The sequence below is a fragment of the Pseudorca crassidens genome, chromosome 12, assembly GCF_039906515.1.
Source record: "Pseudorca crassidens isolate mPseCra1 chromosome 12, mPseCra1.hap1, whole genome shotgun sequence".
Classification (NCBI taxonomy): Eukaryota; Metazoa; Chordata; class Mammalia; order Artiodactyla; family Delphinidae; genus Pseudorca; species Pseudorca crassidens.
The window spans coordinates 72158063-72178798 of NC_090307.1; the positions used below are offsets into that span (position 1 = coordinate 72158063).

General features: G+C 47.9%; 1 protein-coding gene and 1 long non-coding RNA gene across 3 annotated transcripts in view; one reads left to right on the top strand and one right to left on the bottom strand.

The window, feature by feature from the left end:
• TFIP11 (tuftelin interacting protein 11) overlaps positions 1-20736 on the top strand; it is a 22311-nt gene continuing 1575 nt past the window's right edge. The window contains exons 1-13 of one of the 2 annotated variants that reach the window (XM_067700399.1): positions 29-103; positions 1185-1351; positions 1765-1985; positions 13746-13899; positions 14204-14360; positions 15527-15654; positions 16049-16201; positions 17629-18156; positions 18260-18366; positions 18960-19128; positions 19232-19475; positions 19888-20030; positions 20459-20624. In XM_067700399.1, the coding sequence (XP_067556500.1) occupies positions 1774-1985; positions 13746-13899; positions 14204-14360; positions 15527-15654; positions 16049-16201; positions 17629-18156; positions 18260-18366; positions 18960-19128; positions 19232-19475; positions 19888-20030; positions 20459-20624 (2161 nt within the window). In that variant the 5' untranslated portion in view covers positions 29-103; positions 1185-1351; positions 1765-1773. Of the gene's footprint in view, positions 104-1184; positions 1352-1764; positions 1986-13745; positions 13900-14203; positions 14361-15526; positions 15655-16048; positions 16202-17628; positions 18157-18259; positions 18367-18959; positions 19129-19231; positions 19476-19887; positions 20031-20458; positions 20625-20736 lie in introns of both variants that reach the window. The other variant, XM_067700398.1, reaches the window with a different exon arrangement.
• The window catches only part of LOC137203719 (uncharacterized), a 16474-nt gene continuing 897 nt past the window's right edge, over positions 5160-20736 (bottom strand). Inside the window, exon 2 of the long non-coding RNA XR_010933260.1 lies at positions 5160-20672. This is a non-coding gene — a long non-coding RNA (uncharacterized lncRNA). The remainder of the gene's footprint in view (positions 20673-20736) is intronic.

Consider the following 20736-nt stretch of genomic DNA (forward strand, 5'->3'; position numbering starts at 1 on the left):
CATTTCCGGCGCGCCTGTCCCGGCACATCCGGGTTCCGGCCCCAAGCGACGCGCTTCTAACCCGGAGCGGGTAGTTGTGTTTGATACGCTGAGCAGGAGAGAGGTGAGCGGCGCCCGGGAGTGGGCAGGGGACTCGGGGGATTCTGTGCCGGTGGGAGTGGGTGCTCCGGTTTGGGGGAGGTGGGCTTCGGCCTCGCCAGTTGAGCTTCCCTTTCGCAGACGGCTCTGCCGAGGCGGGGAGAGGGGCGGGCCGCGCGGGGTCACCGGGCAGTCGGGGCCTGGGCCGAGTTAGGCACCGAGTCTCCGCCGCGGGGCCTGGACAGCATGGCAGGGAGACACCCGAGCCCCGGCTTCAGGCCCACCTGGTTTCGAGCCCCGCCAGCCGTGGAACCTAGGGCAAATTATTTAACTTAGCGTCACTTTACTTAATCTGAAGCTTGAGGACGCTAGTAGTACCTTCCTCGTAGAAGTGTCTTGATTCCTATATGAGATTATCGGCCTGAAGCGTCCAGCAAGTGCTTAGCACCCCCCGGGGGCTCTAGTACTCGTGACAACTATGTGGTTATCCCCATGCTCTGTGCCCAAGGAGGCAGCGGTGTATCTGGGACTCCCCGCCTCCTCTGAGAATGTTTCCCTCTTTTGCGCTCCTGGATGAGGCTGGGACCGGCAGCACCCAACCAGTGCACCAGTGAGTAGAGTAAGCAGGGAAACTTTCAAACAGCTGACCAGAGTTTAACACCGCCTGGGGAAATAGCCATCCCGCGTCCCTGAAGGCTGTTTGCAGCAACTGCTAGAGGCGAATCACAGTGCTGTCATATATTGAATGTATTGCTGTGTGGTGGCCCATGCGTGGCATTTCATCTGCATTTAATACTCATACACTGAGTACCTGGTAGAGTGGAGATTTGAACTCGGGCTGTGATTTTAGCAGCTGGTTTCACAGCCACTTTGCTCGGCTCATTCCCGAATCCAGTAATAGGAAGGGCTATGAACCTAATCATGGGATTACCATAACAAGCTCTTCCTTGAGCACTTATTGTGAGCTAAGTGATTTTAAAGCACCATCTCGTTGAATCTGCCTTACAAGCACGCTCTAAGGTTGGTACTGCAGTTAATCCACTTAAGAGACAGCTGAATCTCATCACCCAGCTACCCTGAGATGATAGCTGTATTCCACTTCACAGCTGTGTACTGTTAAGGTCGTGTTCATAGTTACTACTGCCTTCTGGCGCCTCAGAAGAGGTTCATGTTTTGTGAAGAAAACTAAGGCTCATTTGATGAGGCTTTCATCAAATAATGTGTTTCAGAAAAGCGTCTTCGAAAAAAACTCACTGTGCTGCAACTGTCGGAGGTCAGATGAAGCTCTTTACTCGATAATAGAAAAAACTAATAAAATCTGGGGTCCAGGAAGATGTCTGCCTCATTTCTGAGGCAATAATACATAGAACAACATACTTCCTTAGTTGTTTTTATGTGGATTGTGTGTATGTGAGCGTGTGTGATGTTTTACGACATTGACAAGGAAATACATGCTTAAGAATCACAGCGACTGTTGTGACTGGTCTTTTGTTCCACCTGTTCTAGTACCTGTTGTTTTCTACAATATGTTTTTAGTGTGTGCTTTATTGAATTGTAACAATGATGTTAGTGAATTTTAGTTTGGAGGGAGTTCTAAAGGCAGCAAGGAGTGGGAACTCAGAGGGGAGCATGCTGCTGCTCCCAGGACTTGTCACAGACTGTACCTTCTTTTATCCCTTCCTTTAGTGACAGGGCATGTCACTGTCCCACTTGTACCGGGACGGGGAAGGCCAAGGCCTCATGGATGACGAGGACGAGCGGGAGAACTTTGAGATCACCGACTGGGATCTCCAGAATGAATTCAACCCCAACCGGCAGCGCCACTGGCAGACCAAGGAAGAGGCCACCTACGGAGTGTGGGCAGAGCGAGACTCGGATGAAGAGAGGCCCAGCTTTGGAGGCAAACGGTATGGCTGGCACGGGCTGCTTCCCTAGGAATTGGGGAGCTACCCCGCTAAGTAAATTTCTCTCCCAGCCTCACTGAGTCCCTTAGCTGCGGCATCAGCTCGGGAGCCCAGTTCCGCTTTAGGTTAGAGCGCTGCTCTCTGACTGTTGATCATCACTTGGTGTTAAGTGAGCAGTTATGTATATTAAGCCTTGTGCTGTCGACCCAGTCCTTGCTTTCCAGGAGCCCAGACTCTAGTGGATGGAGACAGGCTCACACAATGGAAGGGTATAACTGATTTAGGACCTGAGGGGAAACACATTTTAGGGAGTATGACCTATTCTGGGAGGTCAGGGAAGATTGGCCGGTAGGGCAGGCACAAGTAAGCAAAGGCCCTTGATGGGAGGCAGCAGGGCACCCATGAGGATATGAGAGGTTTTGTGGGCTGAAGCGGGGAGAGAGTGGGGAGTATAGTTTGAGAAGAGGCCGTGGGTTTGTGTAGAGAGGGTATGACCTGGGGAGAAGGGTAGAAGACCCTTTTGCTCATGTGCAAAGTTGGCGGGGAGCCACAGTGGAAGAGGGGGCTCTGTGAGGAGGCCCAGGCAGTGGTCCTGGCAGAGGTGCGGGAGACCTGGGCTAAGATGGCAGCATAGGGATGAGGATTCAGGCTGAAAGCCTCCTCCTTGGTGTGAAGTCATGTGTGTGTTGGCTGCAACTCACTTGACCAGAGTGGGTAGTAGATTTGGGCTTGTCTCCCTGTCCCCACCTGAGGCTTGGAAGCTCCAGCCCATTGATATTGTAAATTTTTCACAAAAGAAACTGGGGAGAAAGAGCAGAGATCAGTTCACCCTTTTTTCTTCTGGCAAGAAATCTAACAGCAGACAATGAGTAGATCAGGGGTCAAGAATTGCAAGATCATAAGATAATAATAGCAGCCAAAATCTTTGGGTTCTTAACAGGCCTGGTCTCATTGACCTTATGAGAATGGTACCATTATTTTTAAAATAAATTTATTTATTTATTTATTTATTTTTGGCTGCATTGGGTCTTCGTTGCTGCACGCGGGCTTTCTCTAGTTGCAGCGAGTGGGGGCTACTCTTCGTTGCGGTACGCGGGCTTCTCATTGCAGTGGCTTCTCTTGTTGCGGAGCTCGGGCTCTAGGCACGTGGGCTTCAGTAGTTGTGGCACACGGGCTCAGTAGTTGTGGTTCGCGAGGTCTAGAGCGCAGGCTCAGTAGTTGTGGTGCACAGACTTAGTTGCTCCGCAGCATGTGGGGTCTTCCCGGACCAGGGCTTGAACCTGTGTCCCCTGCATTTGGCAGGTGGATTCTTAACCACTGCACCACCGGGGAAGTCCGAGAAAGGTACCATTATTATCACCCCATTTTACAGATTAAGAAATAGCAGCCAAAAGTCACGCAGCTAAGCTGAGAATCTGGGCCTGTCTGACTCTAGAGTTGGGCTCTTATATTGCATCTCTTAGGAAAAAATTCTCTGAATTTTATTGCTGCCATGGGGATGTTTATTTACTACGTTAGTCATTTTGTAAAGCATCGCCTTATTTTGCTGTATTCCCGGGGCTTTTCTTTGGAATCTTTTCTCTCCCTTTAACTACATAATAGAAAGCTATCAGCTCCAGTTCATACAAAAGGGAACTGTTGCTAATGACTTATTGTAACTACTGTTCTTGAGGCATTCAGGGTTAAAATCAATACTTTTCATCTCACGGAGTTAATTTCCTAGGTATTTTATTCATTTATTTATTTAATATTTTATTTTTATTTATTTATTTATTTGGCTGTGCTGGGTCTTAGTTGTGGCACGCAGGATCTTTTTAGTTGTGGCACGTGGGATATTTTAGTTGTGGCATGTGGGATCTTTATTGCAGTGTGCTAACTCTTAGTTGCAGCATGTGGGATCTAGTTCCCTGACCAGGGAATCCAACCTGGGCCCCATGCATTGGGAGCACGGAGTCTTAGCCACTGGACCACCAGGGAAGTCCCTCTTAGGTATTTTAGTTTTCATAAACAAATTTAATGGACATGAGATTTTCTAAGAATCTGATTGATATAATTGCTCATGTAATTTACATTCATATAATCTCTCTTAATATATTTTATTTATTTATGATTTTTATTTATGTTTGATTTTTCTACTTGAAATAGTGTCTGAAACAAATGCTTTTTTTTTTTTTCAGATTCTTTTCCCATATAGGTCATTACAGAATATTGAGTAGAGTTCTCTGTGCTACACAGTAGGTCCTTATTAGTTATCTATTTTATATACAGTAGTGTGTATATGTTAATCCCAGTCTCCTAATTTATCCCTTCCCCCCACATTTCCCCTTTGGTAACCATAAGTTTGATTTCCAGATCTGTGTGTCTGTTTCTGTTTTGGAAATAAGTTCATTTGTGTCATTTTTTAAATTAGATTCCACATATAAGTGATATATGATATTTGTCTTTCTCTGTCTGACTTAGTTCACTTAGTATGATAATCTCTAGGTCCATCCATGTTGCTGCAAATGGCATTATTTCATTATTTTTTTATGGCCGAGTAATATTCCATTGTATATAAGTACCACATCTTTTTTTTAACATCTTTATTGGAGTATATTTGCTTTACAATGGTGTGTTAGTTTCTGCTTTATAACAAAGTGAATCAGTTATACATATACATATATCCCCATATCTCCTCCCTCTTGCGTCTCCCTCCCTCCCATCCTCCCTATCCCACCCCTCTAGGTGGTCACAAAGCACCGAGCTGATCTTCCTGTGCGATGCAGCTGCTTCCCACTAGCTATCTGTTTTACGTTTGGTAGTGTATATATGTCAATGCTACTCTCTCACTTCATTCCAGCTTACCCTTCCCCTCCCCACGTCCTCAAGTCCATTCTCTATGTCTGCATCTTTATCCTGCCCCTAGGTTCTTCAGAGCCTTTTTTTTTTTTTTTAAGATTCCATATATATGTGTTAGCATACGGTATTTTTCTCTTTCTGACTTACTTCACTCTGTATGACGGTCTCTGGGTCCACCCACCTCACTACAAATAACTCAATTTCGTTTCTTTTTATGGCTGAGTAATACTCCATTGTATATATGTGCCACATCTTCTTTATCCATTCATCTGTAGATGGACACTTAGGTTGCTTCCGTGTCCTGGCTGTTGTAAATAGAGCTGCAGTGAACATTGTGTGTACCACATCTTTATGCATTCATCTGTCAATGGACATTTAGGTTGCTTCCATGTCTTGGCTATTGTAAATAGTGCTGCAGTGAACATTGGGGTACATGTATCTTTTTGAGTTATGGTTTTCCCCAGATATATGCCCAGGAGTGGGATTGCTGGATCATATGATGGCTCTAATTTTAGTTTTTTAAGGAACCTCCATACTCTTCTCCAAAGTGGCTGTACCAATTTACATTCCCACCAACAGTGTAGGAGGATTCCCTTTTCTCCACACCCTCTCCAGTATTTACTGTTTGTAGATTTTTTGATAATGGCCATTCTGACTGGTGTGAGGTGATATCTCATTGTAGTTTTGATTTGCATTTCTCTAATAATTAGCGATGGTGGGCACCTTTTCAGTTGCCTCTTGGCCATGTATATGTCTTCCTTGGAGAAGTGTCTGTTTAGGTCTTCTGCCCATTTTTTGATTTTTTTTTTTTTGATATTGAGCTGCATGAACCGTAGATTTTGGAGATTAATCTCTTGTCAGTCACATCATTTGCAGATATTTTCTCCCATTCTGTGGGTTGTCTTTTTGTTTTGTTTATGGTTTCCTTTGCTGTGCAAAAGCTTTTGAATTTAATTGGGTCCCATTTGTTTATTTTATTTTTATTTCCATTACTCAAGGAGACAGATCGAAAAAGATATTGCTGCGATTTATGTCAGCGTTCTGCCTATGTTTTCCTCTAAGAGTTTTATAGTATCAGGTCTTACATTTAGGTCTTTAATCCATTTTGAGTTTATTTTTGTGTATGATGTTAAAGAATGTTCTAATTTCATTCTTTTACATTTAGTTGTCCAGTTTTCCAAGCACCATTTGTTGAAGATACTCTTTTTTCCATTGTAGAGTCTTGCCTCCTTTGTTGTAGACTAATTGACCATAGGTGTGTGGGTTTATTTCTGGATTTTCTATCCTGTTCCATTGATATGTATTTCTGGTTTTGTGCCAGTACCATACTCTTGATGGCTGTAGCTTTGTAGTGTAGTCTGAAGTCAGGGAGCCTGATTCCTCCAGCTCCATTTTTCTTAAGATTGCTTTGGCTATTTGGGGTCTTTTGTGTCTCTGTACAAATTTAAAAGTTTTTTGTTCTAGTTCTGTGAAAAATGCCATTGGTAATTTGATAGGGATTGCATTGAATCTGTAGATTGCCTTGGGTAGAATATTCATTTTGACAATATTGATTCTTCCAATGCAGGATCATGGTATATCTTTCCATCTGTTTGTGTCATATTCAGTTTCTTTCACCAGCATCTTAAAGTTTTCGGAGTACAGGTCTTTTGGTAGGTTTATTCCTAGGTATTTTATTCTTTTTGATGATGGTAAATGGGGTTGTTTCTTTAATTTCTCTTTCTGATCTTTTGTTAGCGTACAGGAATGCAACAGATTTCTGTGTACTTTTGTATCTTGTAACTTTACCAGATTCATTGATGAGCTCTAGTAGTTTTCTAGGATTTTCTATGTATGGTATCATGTCATCTGCAAACAGTGACAGTTTTACTTCTTCTTTAACAATTTGTATTCCTTTTATTTCTTTTTCTCCTCTGATTGCCATGGCTAGGACTTCCAAAACTATGTTGAATAGAAGTGGCAAGAGTGGACATCCTTGTCTTGTTCCTGATCTTAGAGGAAATGCTTTCAGCTTTTCACCGTTGAGTATGATGTTAGCTGTAGGTTTGTCATATGTGGCCTTTATTATGTTGAGGTATGTTGCCTCTATGCCCACTTTCTGGAGAGTTCTTTTTTTTTTTATCATAAATGGGTGTTGAATTTTGTCAAAAGCTTTTTCTGCATCTATTGAGATTATCATATGGTTTTTATTCTTCAGTTTGTTGATGTGTTTCACACTGATTGATTTGCAGATATTAAAGAATCCTTGCATCCCTGGGATGAGGGCCCCTTGATCATAGTGTATGATCCTTTTAATGTATTGTTTGATTTGGTTTCCTAGTATTTTGTAGAGGATTTTGCGTCTATGTTCATCAGTGAAACTAGCCTGTAATTTTGTTTCTTTTCTTTTTTTTTTGTGATATCTTTGTCTGGTTTTGATATCAGAGTGCTGGTGGCCTCATAGAGTGAGTTTGGGAGTGTTAACTTCCTCTGCAAGTTTGTGGAATAGTTTGAGAAGGACCGATGTTGGCTCTTCTCTAAGTGTTTGATATAGTTCGCCTGTGAAGCCATCAGGTCCTGGATGGCTTTTGTTTGTTGGCAGTTTTTTATTCATTTTCACTTTCAGTGCTTGCAATTGGTCTGTTCATATTTTCTATTCCTTCCTGGTTCAGTGTTGGGAGATTGTACCTTTCTAAGAATTTGTCCATTTCTTCTAGGTTGTTCATTTTATTGAATTGTAGTTGCTTGTAGTAATCTCTTATCCTTTGTATTTATGTGGTTTCCATTATAACTTCTCCTTTTTCCTTTCTAATTTTGTTGATTTGAGCCCTCTCCTTTTTTTTCTTGATAGTCTGGCTAAAGGTTTTTCAGTTTTATTTATCTTTTCAAACAACCAGCTTTTAGTTTCATGGATCTTTTCTGTTGTTTTCTTTGTCTCTATTTAATTTAGTTGTGCTCTGATCTTTATGATTTCTTTCCTTCTGCTAACTTTGGGTTTTGTTTGTTCTTCTTTCCCTAGTTGTTTTAGGTGTAAGGTTAGGTTGTTTGAGATTTTTGTTGTTTCCTGAGGTAAGATTGTATTGCTATATAAACTTTCCTCTTAGGACTGCTTTTGCTGTGTCCCATAGGTTTTGGATTGTGTTTTTGTTGTCATTTGTCTCTAGGTGTTGTGTGATTTCCTCTCTGATTTCTTTAGTGATCCGTTGGTTGTTGAGTAGCATATTGTTCAGCCTCTGTGTGTCTGTGTTTTTTACAGTATTTTTCTTGTAGTTGATTTCTAATCTCATAGCATTGTGGTCAGAAAAGTTGCTTGATATGATTTCAGTTTTCTTAAGTTTACTGAGGCTCGCTTTGTGGCCCAGCATGTGATCAATCCTGGAGAATATTCCATGTGTACTTGAGAAGAATGTGTATTCTGCTTTTGGATGGAATGCTCTATAAATATCAGTTAAGTCCATCTTGTTTAATGTGTCATTTAAGGCCTGTGTTTCCTTATTGATTTTCTGTCTGGATGATCTGTCCATTGATAAAAGTGGGCTGTAAAATCGATTTCTCCTTTTATGGCTGTTAGCATTTGCCTTACGTATTGAGGTGCTCCTGTGTTGGGTGCATAAATATTTACAATTGTTATATCTTCTTCTTGGATTGATCCCTTGATCGTTATGTAGTGTCCTTCCTTGTCTCTTGTAACAGTGTTTAAAGTCTCTTTTATCTGATACGAGTATTGCTACCCCAGCTTTCTTTTGATTTCCATTTGCATGGAATACCTTTTTCCATTCCCCCACTTTCAGTCTCTATGTGTCCTTAGATCTGAAGTGGGTCTCTTGTAGACAGCATATTTACGGGTCTTGTTTTTGTATCCATTCAGCCAGTGTTTGTCTTTTGGTTGGAGTATTTAATCCATTTACAGTTAAGGTAATTATCAATATGTATGTTCTTACTGCCATTTTCTTAATTGTTTCAGGTTTGTTTTTGTAGGTCTTTTTCCTTTTGTTTTCTTCTCTTGTGCTTTGATGACTGTTTTTAATGTTGTGTTCGGATTGCTTTGGATTGTGTGTGGATCTATTGTAGTTTTTTGGTTTGCAGTTTCCATGAGGTTTTGATATGGCAGCCTACACACACACACAAGGATATTTTAAGTTGCTGGTCTCTTAATTTAGATGCATTTCCCATTTCTTGCATTTGTACTATCCTCTTCTCATGGTTGCTGGTTTTGATATCATATTTGTGTGTGGATGATTTCTTTCCTTTACTGTATGTTTTCCTTTACCGGTGAGCTTTCCCATTCATAATTTTCTTGTTTCTGTTTGTGGCCTTTTCTGCCTCGAGAAGTTCCTTTAGCATTTGTTGTAAAGCTGGTTTGGTGGTGCTGAATTCTCTTAGCTTTTGCTTATCTGTAAAGCTTTTGATTTCTCCCTCAAATCTGAATGGGAGCCTTGCTGGGTAGAGTATTCTTTTTTTTTTAATTAATTAATTTGTTTGTTTATTTGGTGGTGCTGGGTCTTAGTTGTGGCAGGCAGGCTCCTTAGTTGCAGCTTGAGGGCTCCCTAGTTGAGCCTTGCTGGCTCCTTAGTTGTGGCATGCAAAGTCTTAGTTCTGCCTGCATGTGGGATCTAGTTCCCTGACCAGGCATCAAACCCAGGCCCCCTGCATTGGGAGCGCAGAGTCTTCACCACTGCACTACCAGGGAAGTCCCGGGTAGAGTATTCTTGGTTGTAGGTTTTTTCCCTTTTGTCACTTTAAATATATCGTGCCAGTCCCTTCTGGCCTGCAGAATTTCTGCTGAAAAATCAGCTGATATAACCTTATGGGGATTCTCTTGTTATTTGTTGCTTTTCCCTTGTTGCTTTTAATATTTTTTCTTTGTATTTGTCAGTTTGATTGATATGTGTCTCAGTGGGTTCCTCCTTGGGTTTATCCTGTATGGGACTCTCTACACTTCCTGGAGTTGACTGAGTGTTTCCTTTCTCATGTTAGGGAAGTTTTTGGCTATAATCTCTTCAGATATTTTCTCAGGCCCTTTCTCTCTCTCGTCTCCTTCTGGGACCCCTATAATGCAAATGTTGGTGTGTTTAATGTTATCCCAGAGGTCTCTGAGATTGTCCTCATTTCTTTTCATTCTTTTTCTTTATTCTGTTCTATGGCATTGATTTCCACCACTCTGTCTTCCAGCTCACTTATTTGTTCTTCTGCCTCAGTTATTCTGCTATTGATCCCTCCTAGTGTATCTTTTTTATATTTATTATTATTATTATTATTTTTGGCTGCGTTGGGCCTTAGTTGCACGCGGGCTTTTCGTTGTGACATGTGGGCTTCTCTCTGCGTGGGCTTCTCTCTAGTTGTAGTGTGCAGGTTTTCTCTCTCTAGTTTTGGCGCGTGGGCTCCAGGGTGCGTGGGCTCTGTAGTTTGTGGCGCGTGGGCTCTCTCGTTGAGGCACGCGGGCTCAGTAGTTGGAGCGCACAGGCTTAGTTGCCCTGCAGCATGAGGGATCTTAGTTCCCTGACCAGGGATCGAACCCGTGTACTCTGCATTGGTAGGCGGATTCTTTACCACTGGACCATCAGGGAAGTCCCCCTTCTAGTGTACTTCTCATTTTAGTTGTATTCTTCATCTGTTCGTCCTTTAAATCTTCTAGCTCTTTGTTAAACATTTCTGTGTCTTCTCGGCCTGTGCCTCTGTTCTTCTCCTGAGATTTTGGATCATCTTTACTACATTACTCTGAAGTGTCTCCTTCAGGTAGATTGCCTATCTCTTCTTCATTTAGTTGTTCTTGTGGGTTTTATCTTGTTCCTTCATCTGAAACATATTTCTCTGTCATCTCATTTTGTCCTTCTGTGTTTGTGGTCCCCTTTCCACAGGCTGCAGGATTGTAGTTCCTCTTTATTCTGGTGTCTTCCCCCTAGTGGGTGAGGTTGGTCCAGGGACTTATGCAGGCTTCCTGGTGGGAGGGAGTGATGCCTGCCCTGTGGTGGGTGGAGCTGGGTGTTTTCCCTCTGGTGGGGAGGGCTGTGTCAAGAGGTGGCTTTAAGCTCAGTACTTTAGGCAGCCTCTCTGCTGTGTTCTTATCTGGCTGGTTGTTTGGACTGAGGCGTTCCAGCACTGGAGCCTGCAGGTTGTTGGGTGGGGGCAGGTCTTGGTGCCAAAATGGGGACCTCCAGGAGAGCTCACACTGACCAGTGTTCCCTGGGGCCTCTGCCACCAGTGTCCTTGCCCCCCCAGTGAGCCATAGCTGACCCCTGCCTCCCCAGGAGACCCTCTAAGACCTGTAAGTAGGTCTAGCCCAGGTTCCTGTGGAGGTACTGCTTTGTGCTGGGTCCCAGTGCATGTGAGACCTTGTGTGTGCCCTTCAAAAGTAGAGTCTCTGTTTCCCCAGCCCTGTGGAACTCCTGCACTCAAGCCCCACTAGCCTTCAAAGCTAAATGCCCTGGGGGTTCCTCCTCCTGACGCCAGGCCCTCAGACTGTCTTGGAAGGCAATTTTTTTCAATATTTATTATTTATTTCATTTATTATTTATTTTTGGCTGTGTTGGGTCTTAGTTGCGGCACATGTGGGATCTTCGTTGTGGCGCACGGGCTCTTTGTTGTGGTGCGTGGGCTTCTCTCTAGTTGTGGGTGTGGGTTTTCTCTCTCTTGTTGTGGTGCACGGGTTCCAGAGGGCTGGGCTCTGTAGTTTGCAGCATGCGGGCTCTGGTTGAGGTGTGTGAGCTCAGTAGTTGTGGCGTGCAGGCTTAGCTGCCCCACAGCATGTGGGATCTTAGATCCCCGACCAGGGATCAAACCCACATCCCTGGAATGTGAGGTGGATTCTTTATCACTGGACCACCAGGGAAGTCCCTGGAAGGCTCTTTTTAAGTGGGAATGTCCCTGTGTAGCCTGCGTGGGTTTAATATTTTTTTAGTGCAAGTGTTGCCTTTAGTATGGATGTCTGCCACCTCTTTCCTCAGTGTATGCTGGCCGTTATCCCTGTGATAGGTGGTGTGACTGATGTTGTGACCAGAGCCTACACTGGCTATCGAGTGAGGCCTCCTCTTTGCTCTGTGGTTGTCACTGCTGTGTCAGGGGCAGGGTCTGCTCCCTAGCTGTTGGAGTAGAAGCCCCCAGATCTGTTTCTGAGCTGTTTCTGATCTGCGGTGCAAGGTAGGTGGGATTGGAGCACTCCCACTGGGAGAGAAGCCACTGAGTATTCCTCAGTGGAATGGAGTGGAATGGAGAATGGAGCCAATGGAGTATTCCTCCATTCACCTGTGAATGTGCTCTGTTGTGTCACTCTTCCCCCGCTGCGTGGGCTTACAAAGTACGCTGTTGTTGGCACTGGTCCCACCTTAACTGCGGTGAGCCGGCAGTTGGCCCCGGTGACGCTCAGGCATTGTTTTCACCAGGCCAGCAGTGCACATGCACTGAACTCAGGTCCCAGGACCGCAGCAGTGCTGCACCTGGACCCGCTGTGGGGGCAGCTCCGACTCCGGCCTGGCCCAGCCCAGCCCCGCGTGTATGTGCCCACGGAGCCCTCGGCTGCTGAAGCCAGGCCTGTTTCAGCCGAGGGGGCACTCGTCCTCTCGGACGTCCTCTTGGACGTTCAGCAGGAGCTGAGTTTATAAAGCCCCCAGCGGAGGCGTAAATCCAGTTCGCGCAGCCGCAAGGAGAGACTTCAGCTCTTCTTCCGTAGTTTCAGGGCCCCTGGGGCTCAGCTGTGGCTTCAGCCCCACCTCTGCGTGCGGGCTACCCACGGGCATCTGCTCCCGAGGCCGCTGGAGCGCACGAGCCGGCTCGGGCGAGCGGGCTGCTCTGGGAGAGGCAGGGGCCGTGCGTGCGGAAGGGGCTGCGGTGGTGGCCCTGCGCTTTGTGCGCCTCTTAGAAATGGCACTTCACTTCTGTGGCGGCCTGGGCTGCTTTCACCAGCACTCCTGGTTGCAGAGCTCCGCACTCCCACCCCTACAGCCTGTCTCTGCACAGCCAGCAGCAGGCCTCTTCCCAGGTCTGTTCTTTAAACCCCACTTTCGGGCACGCAGCCCCTGCCCGTCCCAGCGGGCACAGGCCTCAGGCTGGGGTGTGTAGGGCTGTGGCACAGACCGTCCGCCTAGTTCTCACTCTGTCCTGCCTGTCACGGACCGGTTGCTGCGTTCTCCTCTGAGCCTCCGGAGCTCCCTTTCTGTCCCGGCTGATCTCTCCGCCCGTGACGAGACCTCCCCCCGCAGGGGTGCAGGTCCTGTCCTGCTGCTTTTTTTTTTTTTTGTCTTTCTTCGTCCTCCCTGGTTCCGCGGAGCTCCTTCTTGTCCTTTCTGGTGTCCGAGGTCCTCTGCTGGTGTCCAGCAGGTGTTCTCTGAGAGCCGCTCCATTTGTACATGTGCTCCTGGAGTCTTGGGGGGGATGCCATCTCGACTCAATGTCACAAATGCTTTTTAAAGTAAGTTAATTTTTTAAAAACGTAAAAGGAAGGTGGACAGTTACATCATATTTACAATTTTAAGTCAACTCTGTTATTGGTAACTTTTTTTTTTTAACATTTTTATTGGGGTATAATTGCTTTACAATGGTGTGTTAGTTTCTGCTTTATAACAAAGTGAACCAGTCATACATAAACATATGTTCCCATATGTCTTCCCTCTTGCGTCTTCCACCCTCCCTATCCCACCCCTCCAGGCTGTCACAAAGCACCGAGCCAATATCCCTGTGCCATGCGGCTGCTTCCCACTAGCTATCTACCTTACTACGTTTGTTAGTGTGTATGTTATTGGTAACTCTTAAGCCACGGAGTTGACTTGAACACATCAGGCAAAAATGTCAAACGTGATTACTGGGGCCCTTTTGATACGAGTCAATGGGTTGGTCTTTAAAGTGGATCCCACGAGGTCCGCCCTAAGGAAGTTCTCTGGCCAGCAAAGCTGCTCCAAGGGATGCCTGCAGAGAATTCTCATGGACCCCGTGGGGCCTTGTGTTTGCCCGCAGGGCCCGCGACTACTCGGCGCCAGTCAACTTCATCAGCGCGGGGCTCAAGAAAGGGGCGGCAGAAGAGCCGGAGCTGGAAGGCTCCGACGATGAGGAGAAACCTGTTAAGCAGGATGAATTTCCTAAGGATTTCGGACCAAAGAAGTTAAAAACGGTAGCATTTTTATTGAAGGATTGTGACCTTAGTAATACCCCTGGAAGATCACTTTGGCCCAAGCATCTGCTGGGGGAGGGGTTCAGCTGGAGGCCGCTTGTGTGGGTCTCTCCCTGTGAGGTAGGTTTCCCTGAGGGGTGATATGTGCAGTGCAGTCTTGTCTCTTTCCTGAGACACATCACAGATGTTTGGTTTGTACAATAGGATACTTTTCACAATGCTCTGTGACTGCCAGCCATGTTCCCATCAGCCAAGCTTTCTTCCTTAGGTTTTTCCTTCTTTTGATTTTTCTTCTTCTTTTCAGGGTGGCAATTTTAAACCCAGCCAGAAAGGTTTTGCAGGAGGAACCAAGTCTTTCATGGATTTTGGCAGCTGGGAAAGACACACAAAAGGAATTGGACAGAAGCTTCTTCAGAAGATGGGCTATGTCCCTGGAAGAGGCCTCGGGAAGAACGCACAAGGTGTGGTACCCCCACTCCACCGTTTCACACGAGGGCGGCCAGGCAGAGGCCGGAAGAGCAGCTGGGGCGTGGTTTGCCTTTTCTCTGCTTTTTCGCTTTTCTGGCAGCACATGACAGTTGTGCTCCATGCCACTGCACTTTATCAGAACTCAAGTTACATAAAATACACTTATTTTAGCAGGAGGGAGAGGTTAGGGTTCAAATAGGCTGCAGGCTGATAGGCTGAAAACAGGCTTCTTTCTGGCCCGCCCGTTGTTTCTAAAAAAAATCAAACTGGTTGCCAGTATTTAAAAATCTGAATTCTAGGTTTGCTTGGCGGTGAGTGGTTTCGCTGAATCTTCCTGCCCCAGGTAGCAGCCACGACCTTATTCTGGAAGCCTTCTCCACACCCCAGCCCACTTTCCTTGTTCCTGTTAATGTTTCTGGGCCCTGAAGGCATAGGAGTCTGTGGTCCCTGCTCACAAAGGGGCAGGACAGGTAACTGTTAGCTGTATGAAAAATCCATGGACTTGAGTGAACATGGAAAAGGTGACCTGGAATGCGTAAGGGACGTTCTAACGTGGCATTTCCACGGTACTAACTGGAAGGGGTGTGGTGGGAAGTTTGGGGTGAGGGCAGTTCTTCACTGAAATGTTGTAGTCCTGTTTGTAAACTTTTTTACAGAAAAGACACATTTATTTCCAAGGCTTAAACATGTTATAGAACAAGTTAAGCATGGGAGACATGAAGTACTGAGTAAAATAGATGGCGTTTCATATTAAATGGCAGCCTCACCTCACTTTAATCAGAATTAGTATATTATCTGAATTACTGCCCTCTCTGTATTAATAGGCTTCCAAGTTAACAAAGTGTAGACTCTAGTATGCCAGAGTTTCCAGTTATAAATGAATATTCCCATCCACTAAAACAATGAATCCAAGTGGAAATGGAAATCTGTGTTTAGGACATACATATGGTGATATCCGCACACTGCTCTGTGGCAGCATAAATGCAGACACTTCCGGTCACCCAGGAGTGGAACAGTGTTACGAGGGCAGAAGTGCACTCTCCTTCCTGGGTGGTGCGTCGTCTTGAGTAAGGACCCAGGAGTGTGGTCCCCCTGAGTGGCTCACACACATGGCAACTGCCGTGACCTGAAGTCTCTGTCTTTTGCTGAAATTTGTCAGGTATCATCAATCCAATCGAAGCCAAGCAGAGAAAGGGGAAGGGCGCCGTGGGGGCATATGGCTCGGAGCGCACCACTCAGCCCCTGCAAGACTTCCCCATGGCTGACTCCGAAGAAGAAGCCGAGGAGGTGAGTCAGGAGACGGGCCGGGTGCTGTCTGTGCCCCTTTCAACTGGTGTTTGTTCATCTGCTCGCTCACTCGCCCAGCTACCGTGTGCCACTCACCGTGCTGGAGGCTGGTGTCCCACGCTGAACGGGTGTGGAGCCTGGTGGACAGGGACGCGGTCAACAAGTAACCACAGTGTGGTTGCAGGAAGTCCTGGGGAGAACTTAAGGTTGGGTGTGTGGGGAAGGGGGCTCAGCATTGGTAAGGGCGGGGAGCGGGTGTCAAGCAGTGTCCTTGGCTGGGCTTAGTGTTACACAGCACGGTCCTCAGCACAGAACCTTGTGAAAGTCTCACCGACCCCACCTGTGGAAAAAAGTGGCCTTCCTTCTTGTGATGGACTGTATCCCTCTGACTCAGGAATTTCAGAAGGAGCTGAGCCAGTGGAGGAAAGACCCCAGTGGAAGCAAGAAGAAGCCCAGATACTCTTACAAGACAGTGGAAGAGTTGAAAGCCAAGGGCAGGATTAGCAAGAAGCTCGCTGCTCCCCAGAAGGAGCTCTCTCAGGTCAAGGTATGGGGCCCGTGGATGCCTGGTCCAGGATGGGGGCTTGGAAGACACAAAGTTATCCCACACACCAGAGCAGTCACCGAACATTTGCTCGTAAGGTTCCCGCGGGCCTTCCATCCCGGCTGTGTGTGTGCTGCCTCTGTGGCATGAAGCAGCCTGTGCCCACTCCCCGCACTCAGGCTCAGGTTCATCGCCGTCCCACCCCTGTGCCAAGCGCTCCCTGTGGCGTGAAAGTGCTAAATCGAACAATGTCCCCAGCTTTCTGGAGCTTGCCGTCAGTGGATTTAATGATGCTCCTGTCATTCTGTTGCTAGACCTTTAACATTTCTGGTTTGGTTTGGGGCAGGTTAGTTTGTGTATAAAGGTTTGTTTTTGTTTTACAGCTGTTAAGGATAGAGTCCTAGAAGTGCAGTCACAGGTTAAAGTCATCAAGGCTCTTAAATCGTGGGAAGGTTGCACTAACTCACTTCTCGAGCAGGAGTGGGCCCTCAGGGCATCCCAGCATCGCATTTAAGATGATTACCACTGTTCTGAGCTTTTCCATTACTGTCCCTAGTGGCCAGAGAACATTGGTGACAGATGTCTGTTGTAGGGGACGTAGCGTAGGAGATACAGTGCGTGTGTATTACAGAAAGTCGAGTGGGGTTCTCAGAGGTCAGGGTGTTGTGTATCAGGTTACTTGGGGACCTGGTGAGAAGCGCAGATGTCCAGGTCACAGCTGGAGATTTTGAGAGTGTAGCTCTAGATGGGGCCTGAGGCCTCATGCTCCGTTATTTTCCCCCAGGTATTTGTAATACAGGTGGTTCAGAGATTACACTCTCACCTCAGGTGATGGCAATGCTTCTGTTTCAGCACAGCCACGTTCTCGTTTCCTCAGTCTCCTTCAGACATTGAAGTTAGCTCATTTCCTCGGTTGCCTTTTGTATGTTTCATGTTGTTTTTAAATTAAAAAAACTATTACTACAGAGCAGTATGCAGTACATTTTAGACAATTAGGAAATAGAGGCATCCTTCCAGGTGTTTTTGTCTAAATATGCACTTTTTTTTACCAAAATACGATTTTGATTGTGTTTGTTGTCCCATTGCCTGCTTTGATCAGTACAGCCTCTACTTTTCCATGAAAATAGATTTTCATCTCAACTAAATAGTCCACATTCATATTTCGTCAGTTTTGCTAAAAAGTCTTCTCCATCCGGTTGGTCCAGAGGGACCGATTCAACAACCGGTTGGTTGTTGTGTCCCTGGAGTCTCTTCCAATCTAGCGCAGCCCAGGCCCCACTTTGAGAAACACCGCCCTTCTCCAGCTCTGCTGAACGGTGTGGTTTTGACACGTTCCCACTAGCGTCGTGCCTTCCCCGGGCTCAGGTGTGTGTCTAACAGGGCAGCAGTGGTGAGCATTAAGCCACGTGCCCTCTGCCGCCTTCTCCAAGGTCATAGACATGACGGGCCGGGAGCAGAAGGTCTACTACAGCTACAGCCAGATCAGCCACAAGCACAGCGTCCCCGACGACGGGCTCCCGCTGCAGTCACAGCAGCCGCCCCAGCCTGGCAAGGAGGCCAAGGCCCCCGGCTTCGCACTGCCGGAGCTGGAGCACAACCTGCAGCTGCTCATCGACCTCACAGAGCAGGAGATCATCCAGAACGACCGGCAGCTGCAGTACGAGCGAGACATGGTGGTCAACCTGTCCCACGAGCTGGAAAAGGTGTCGGAGGTCCTGGAGCACGAGGAACGGGCCATCTCCAACCTGAGCAAGGTCCTGGGGCTCGTGGAGGAGTGCGAGCGGCGCCTGCAGCCCGGCTGCGGTGACCCCCTCACCCTGGACGAGTGCGCCCGCATCTTCGAGACCCTGCAGGACAAGTACTACGAGGAGTACAGGATGTCCGACCGCGTGGACCTGGCCGTGGCCATCGTCTACCCGCTCATGAAGGACTACTTCAAGGAGTGGGACCCCCTCAAGGTGAGTGGGCGGGGAGTCCGCTGCGCTGCCTCTCCTCCGGGACAGGCCCGGGGGCAAGGGGGCCGTCAGCCGGCTGTCTCTCGGCTGATGTGTTTCTCCTCAGGACTGTACGTATGGCACCGAGATCATCTCCAAGTGGAAAAGCCTCCTGGAGAACGACCAGCTGTTGTCCCACGGTGGGCAGGACCTCTCGGCAGACGCCTTCCACAGGTGCTCCTCGGGGGGGACGGGGGGCACTGCCTGTATGAGCCCTGGCCACGTGCCGATGCTGCTCGGGGAATTTAAATTCATTCATTAGTTCACCCCACATCTGTCAAGTGGCCGTTGAGGATCTGCCTGTGCTCCGTGCTGCCTTACCCTGGGAGTGAAGAGACGGCCTGTCTCCACTGAGGGGAAAAGGCAGGTGGTAACCACCTGGGTCCAGCAGTAGAGAATGACAAGGGTGCACACCTGTGGGGGGGGGGCACAGGTCTCTCGGGGGAGGTGACGTTGAAGCTGTGACCCTAAAGCATGTGCAGATAGAGCTCCAGCTGGGGAAGCACACGACGCATGGGGGGCGGGACCTGGCAGGTGCTACTGAGGAGACAGGCCCCAAGGCCGAGTGGGTGGCCAGGAGAGGCAGGCGCACGTCGAGGCAGGCGCACGTCTGGCCAACACATGGGCCGGTCCAGTGGTTTTCTGTGACTGGATTGCCCCGCTGTTGCCATTTTCTTTCTTACCCTAGAGGTAGGTGGCGGTGTACTTTGCACACGTGGAAACCAGTCAGTGCTTTTAGCCAGCCGCCCCCTGCCTTTCTCGTATAGGCTGATATGGGAAGTCTGGATGCCATTTGTTCGAAATATCGTCACTCACTGGCAGCCGAGGAACTGTGACCCGATGGTGGACTTTCTGGATAGCTGGGTGCACATCATTCCCGTGTGGATCCTGGATAGCATCCTGGACCAGCTCGTCTTCCCCAAGCTGCAGAAGGAGGTGAGGCTGGGCGTGGGAAACGGTTGTCATCAGGAAGCACGGGGGCTCGTTTCGCATTCCTCTTCATCCTCTCCCTGCTGCCTTTCCCCCGCTCCTCCTGCAGGTGGAAAACTGGAACCCGCTCACAGACACTGTCCCCATCCACTCGTGGATCCACCCGTGGCTGCCTCTCATGCAGGCGCGCCTGGAGCCGCTCTACTCTCCCATCCGCAGCAAGCTGGCCAGCGCCCTGCAGAAGTGGCACCCCAGCGACTCCTCGGCCAAGCTCATCCTCCAGCCCTGGAAGGACGTCTTCACCCCCGGCTCCTGGGAGGCGTTCATGGTCAAGAACATAGTGCCCAAGCTGGGTAAGGGAACGGGGACATGCATCCGGGTCGAGCAGCTTCGGTGCCTGGCTTCTGTGGCTGGCGGTAATGACGGTGCTGCTTAGAAACATGGCCTTTGAGCTCTGAGCGCGTATTTCTCAGGATAAGAGGTGGCGTTTGTGCACTGAGGCCGAATATAAATGTTAACCAGGTCCCTTTCTGCACTAACCACGTCAGACCCTGCCTGCCTCCTGATTGGTCCGGTTCGGGCCTTTGCTGACAGTATAGCCACAGGTATTCTGAAATTTTTGTCATACTGGATTAGAGAAGAAAACAATTTTTAAGAGTAGCCACAGGAGCTTAAACTTGACCTTTAAAAGCAGATCGAAAGCCGACCTTGTCTGGTGATGCCACTGCTGTGTGGCTTTGCCTTAGAGGCTGGTTTCTTTTCCAGGGATGTGCCTCGGGGAGTTGGTCATCAACCCCCACCAGCAGCACATGGATGCTTTTTACTGGGTCATCGACTGGGAAGGGATGATCTCCGTCTCCAGCCTGGTGGGGCTTCTTGAAAAGCACTTCTTCCCCAAGTGGCTTCAGGTACGCTTTGTTTCGCTTCGTTGGGGTGCGTTGGGGACAGGGAGGGAGTCACTGGAGCCTTGGGTGGCAGTGCTGTGGCCACACAATGAAGGTAAACTACACGGCAAGGTAAGAATGAGGCGGGCAGGAACAGCGAGCACCACTTTATTGGACATTTGCCACGTGCCCGATGCTGTTCTAAGCACTTGGTCTGATTACCGCCCCCCCCCCCCCCAACAGCCCTGTAAGGTGGGGACTGGTATCGCGTGTGTAGGTGGGAGGCCGAGGTGCAGTTTCCATGCAGGGCACTTAGCTACCGAGCTGACCCCCTGCAGGTATCACCAGCTTGTAGGAGCAGGACCCACACAAAACAAGTGGCCCCTTTGGAAGTTTTGCTCCCCTTTGTTGCCACTGTGGATGCAGGTTTCGTATTTGTTCCCTTTTGGCAGGTGCTGTGCTCCTGGCTCAGTAACAGCCCAAATTATGAGGAGATCACCAAGTGGTACCTGGGTTGGAAGTCCATGTTCTCAGACCAAGTGCTGGCGCACCCATCCGTCAAGGACAAATTTAACGAGGCACTTGATATCATGAACAGGGCGGTGTCCTCCAATGTCGGTGAGTGAGGGTTCCATTTTATGGAGATCCTGGGCCAGCTCCACGTTTCTGAGCATGGAAATGACAGAGTTTTCAGGTACCAGTGGGCTCACCGTCGCCTGCAGGGCACAGA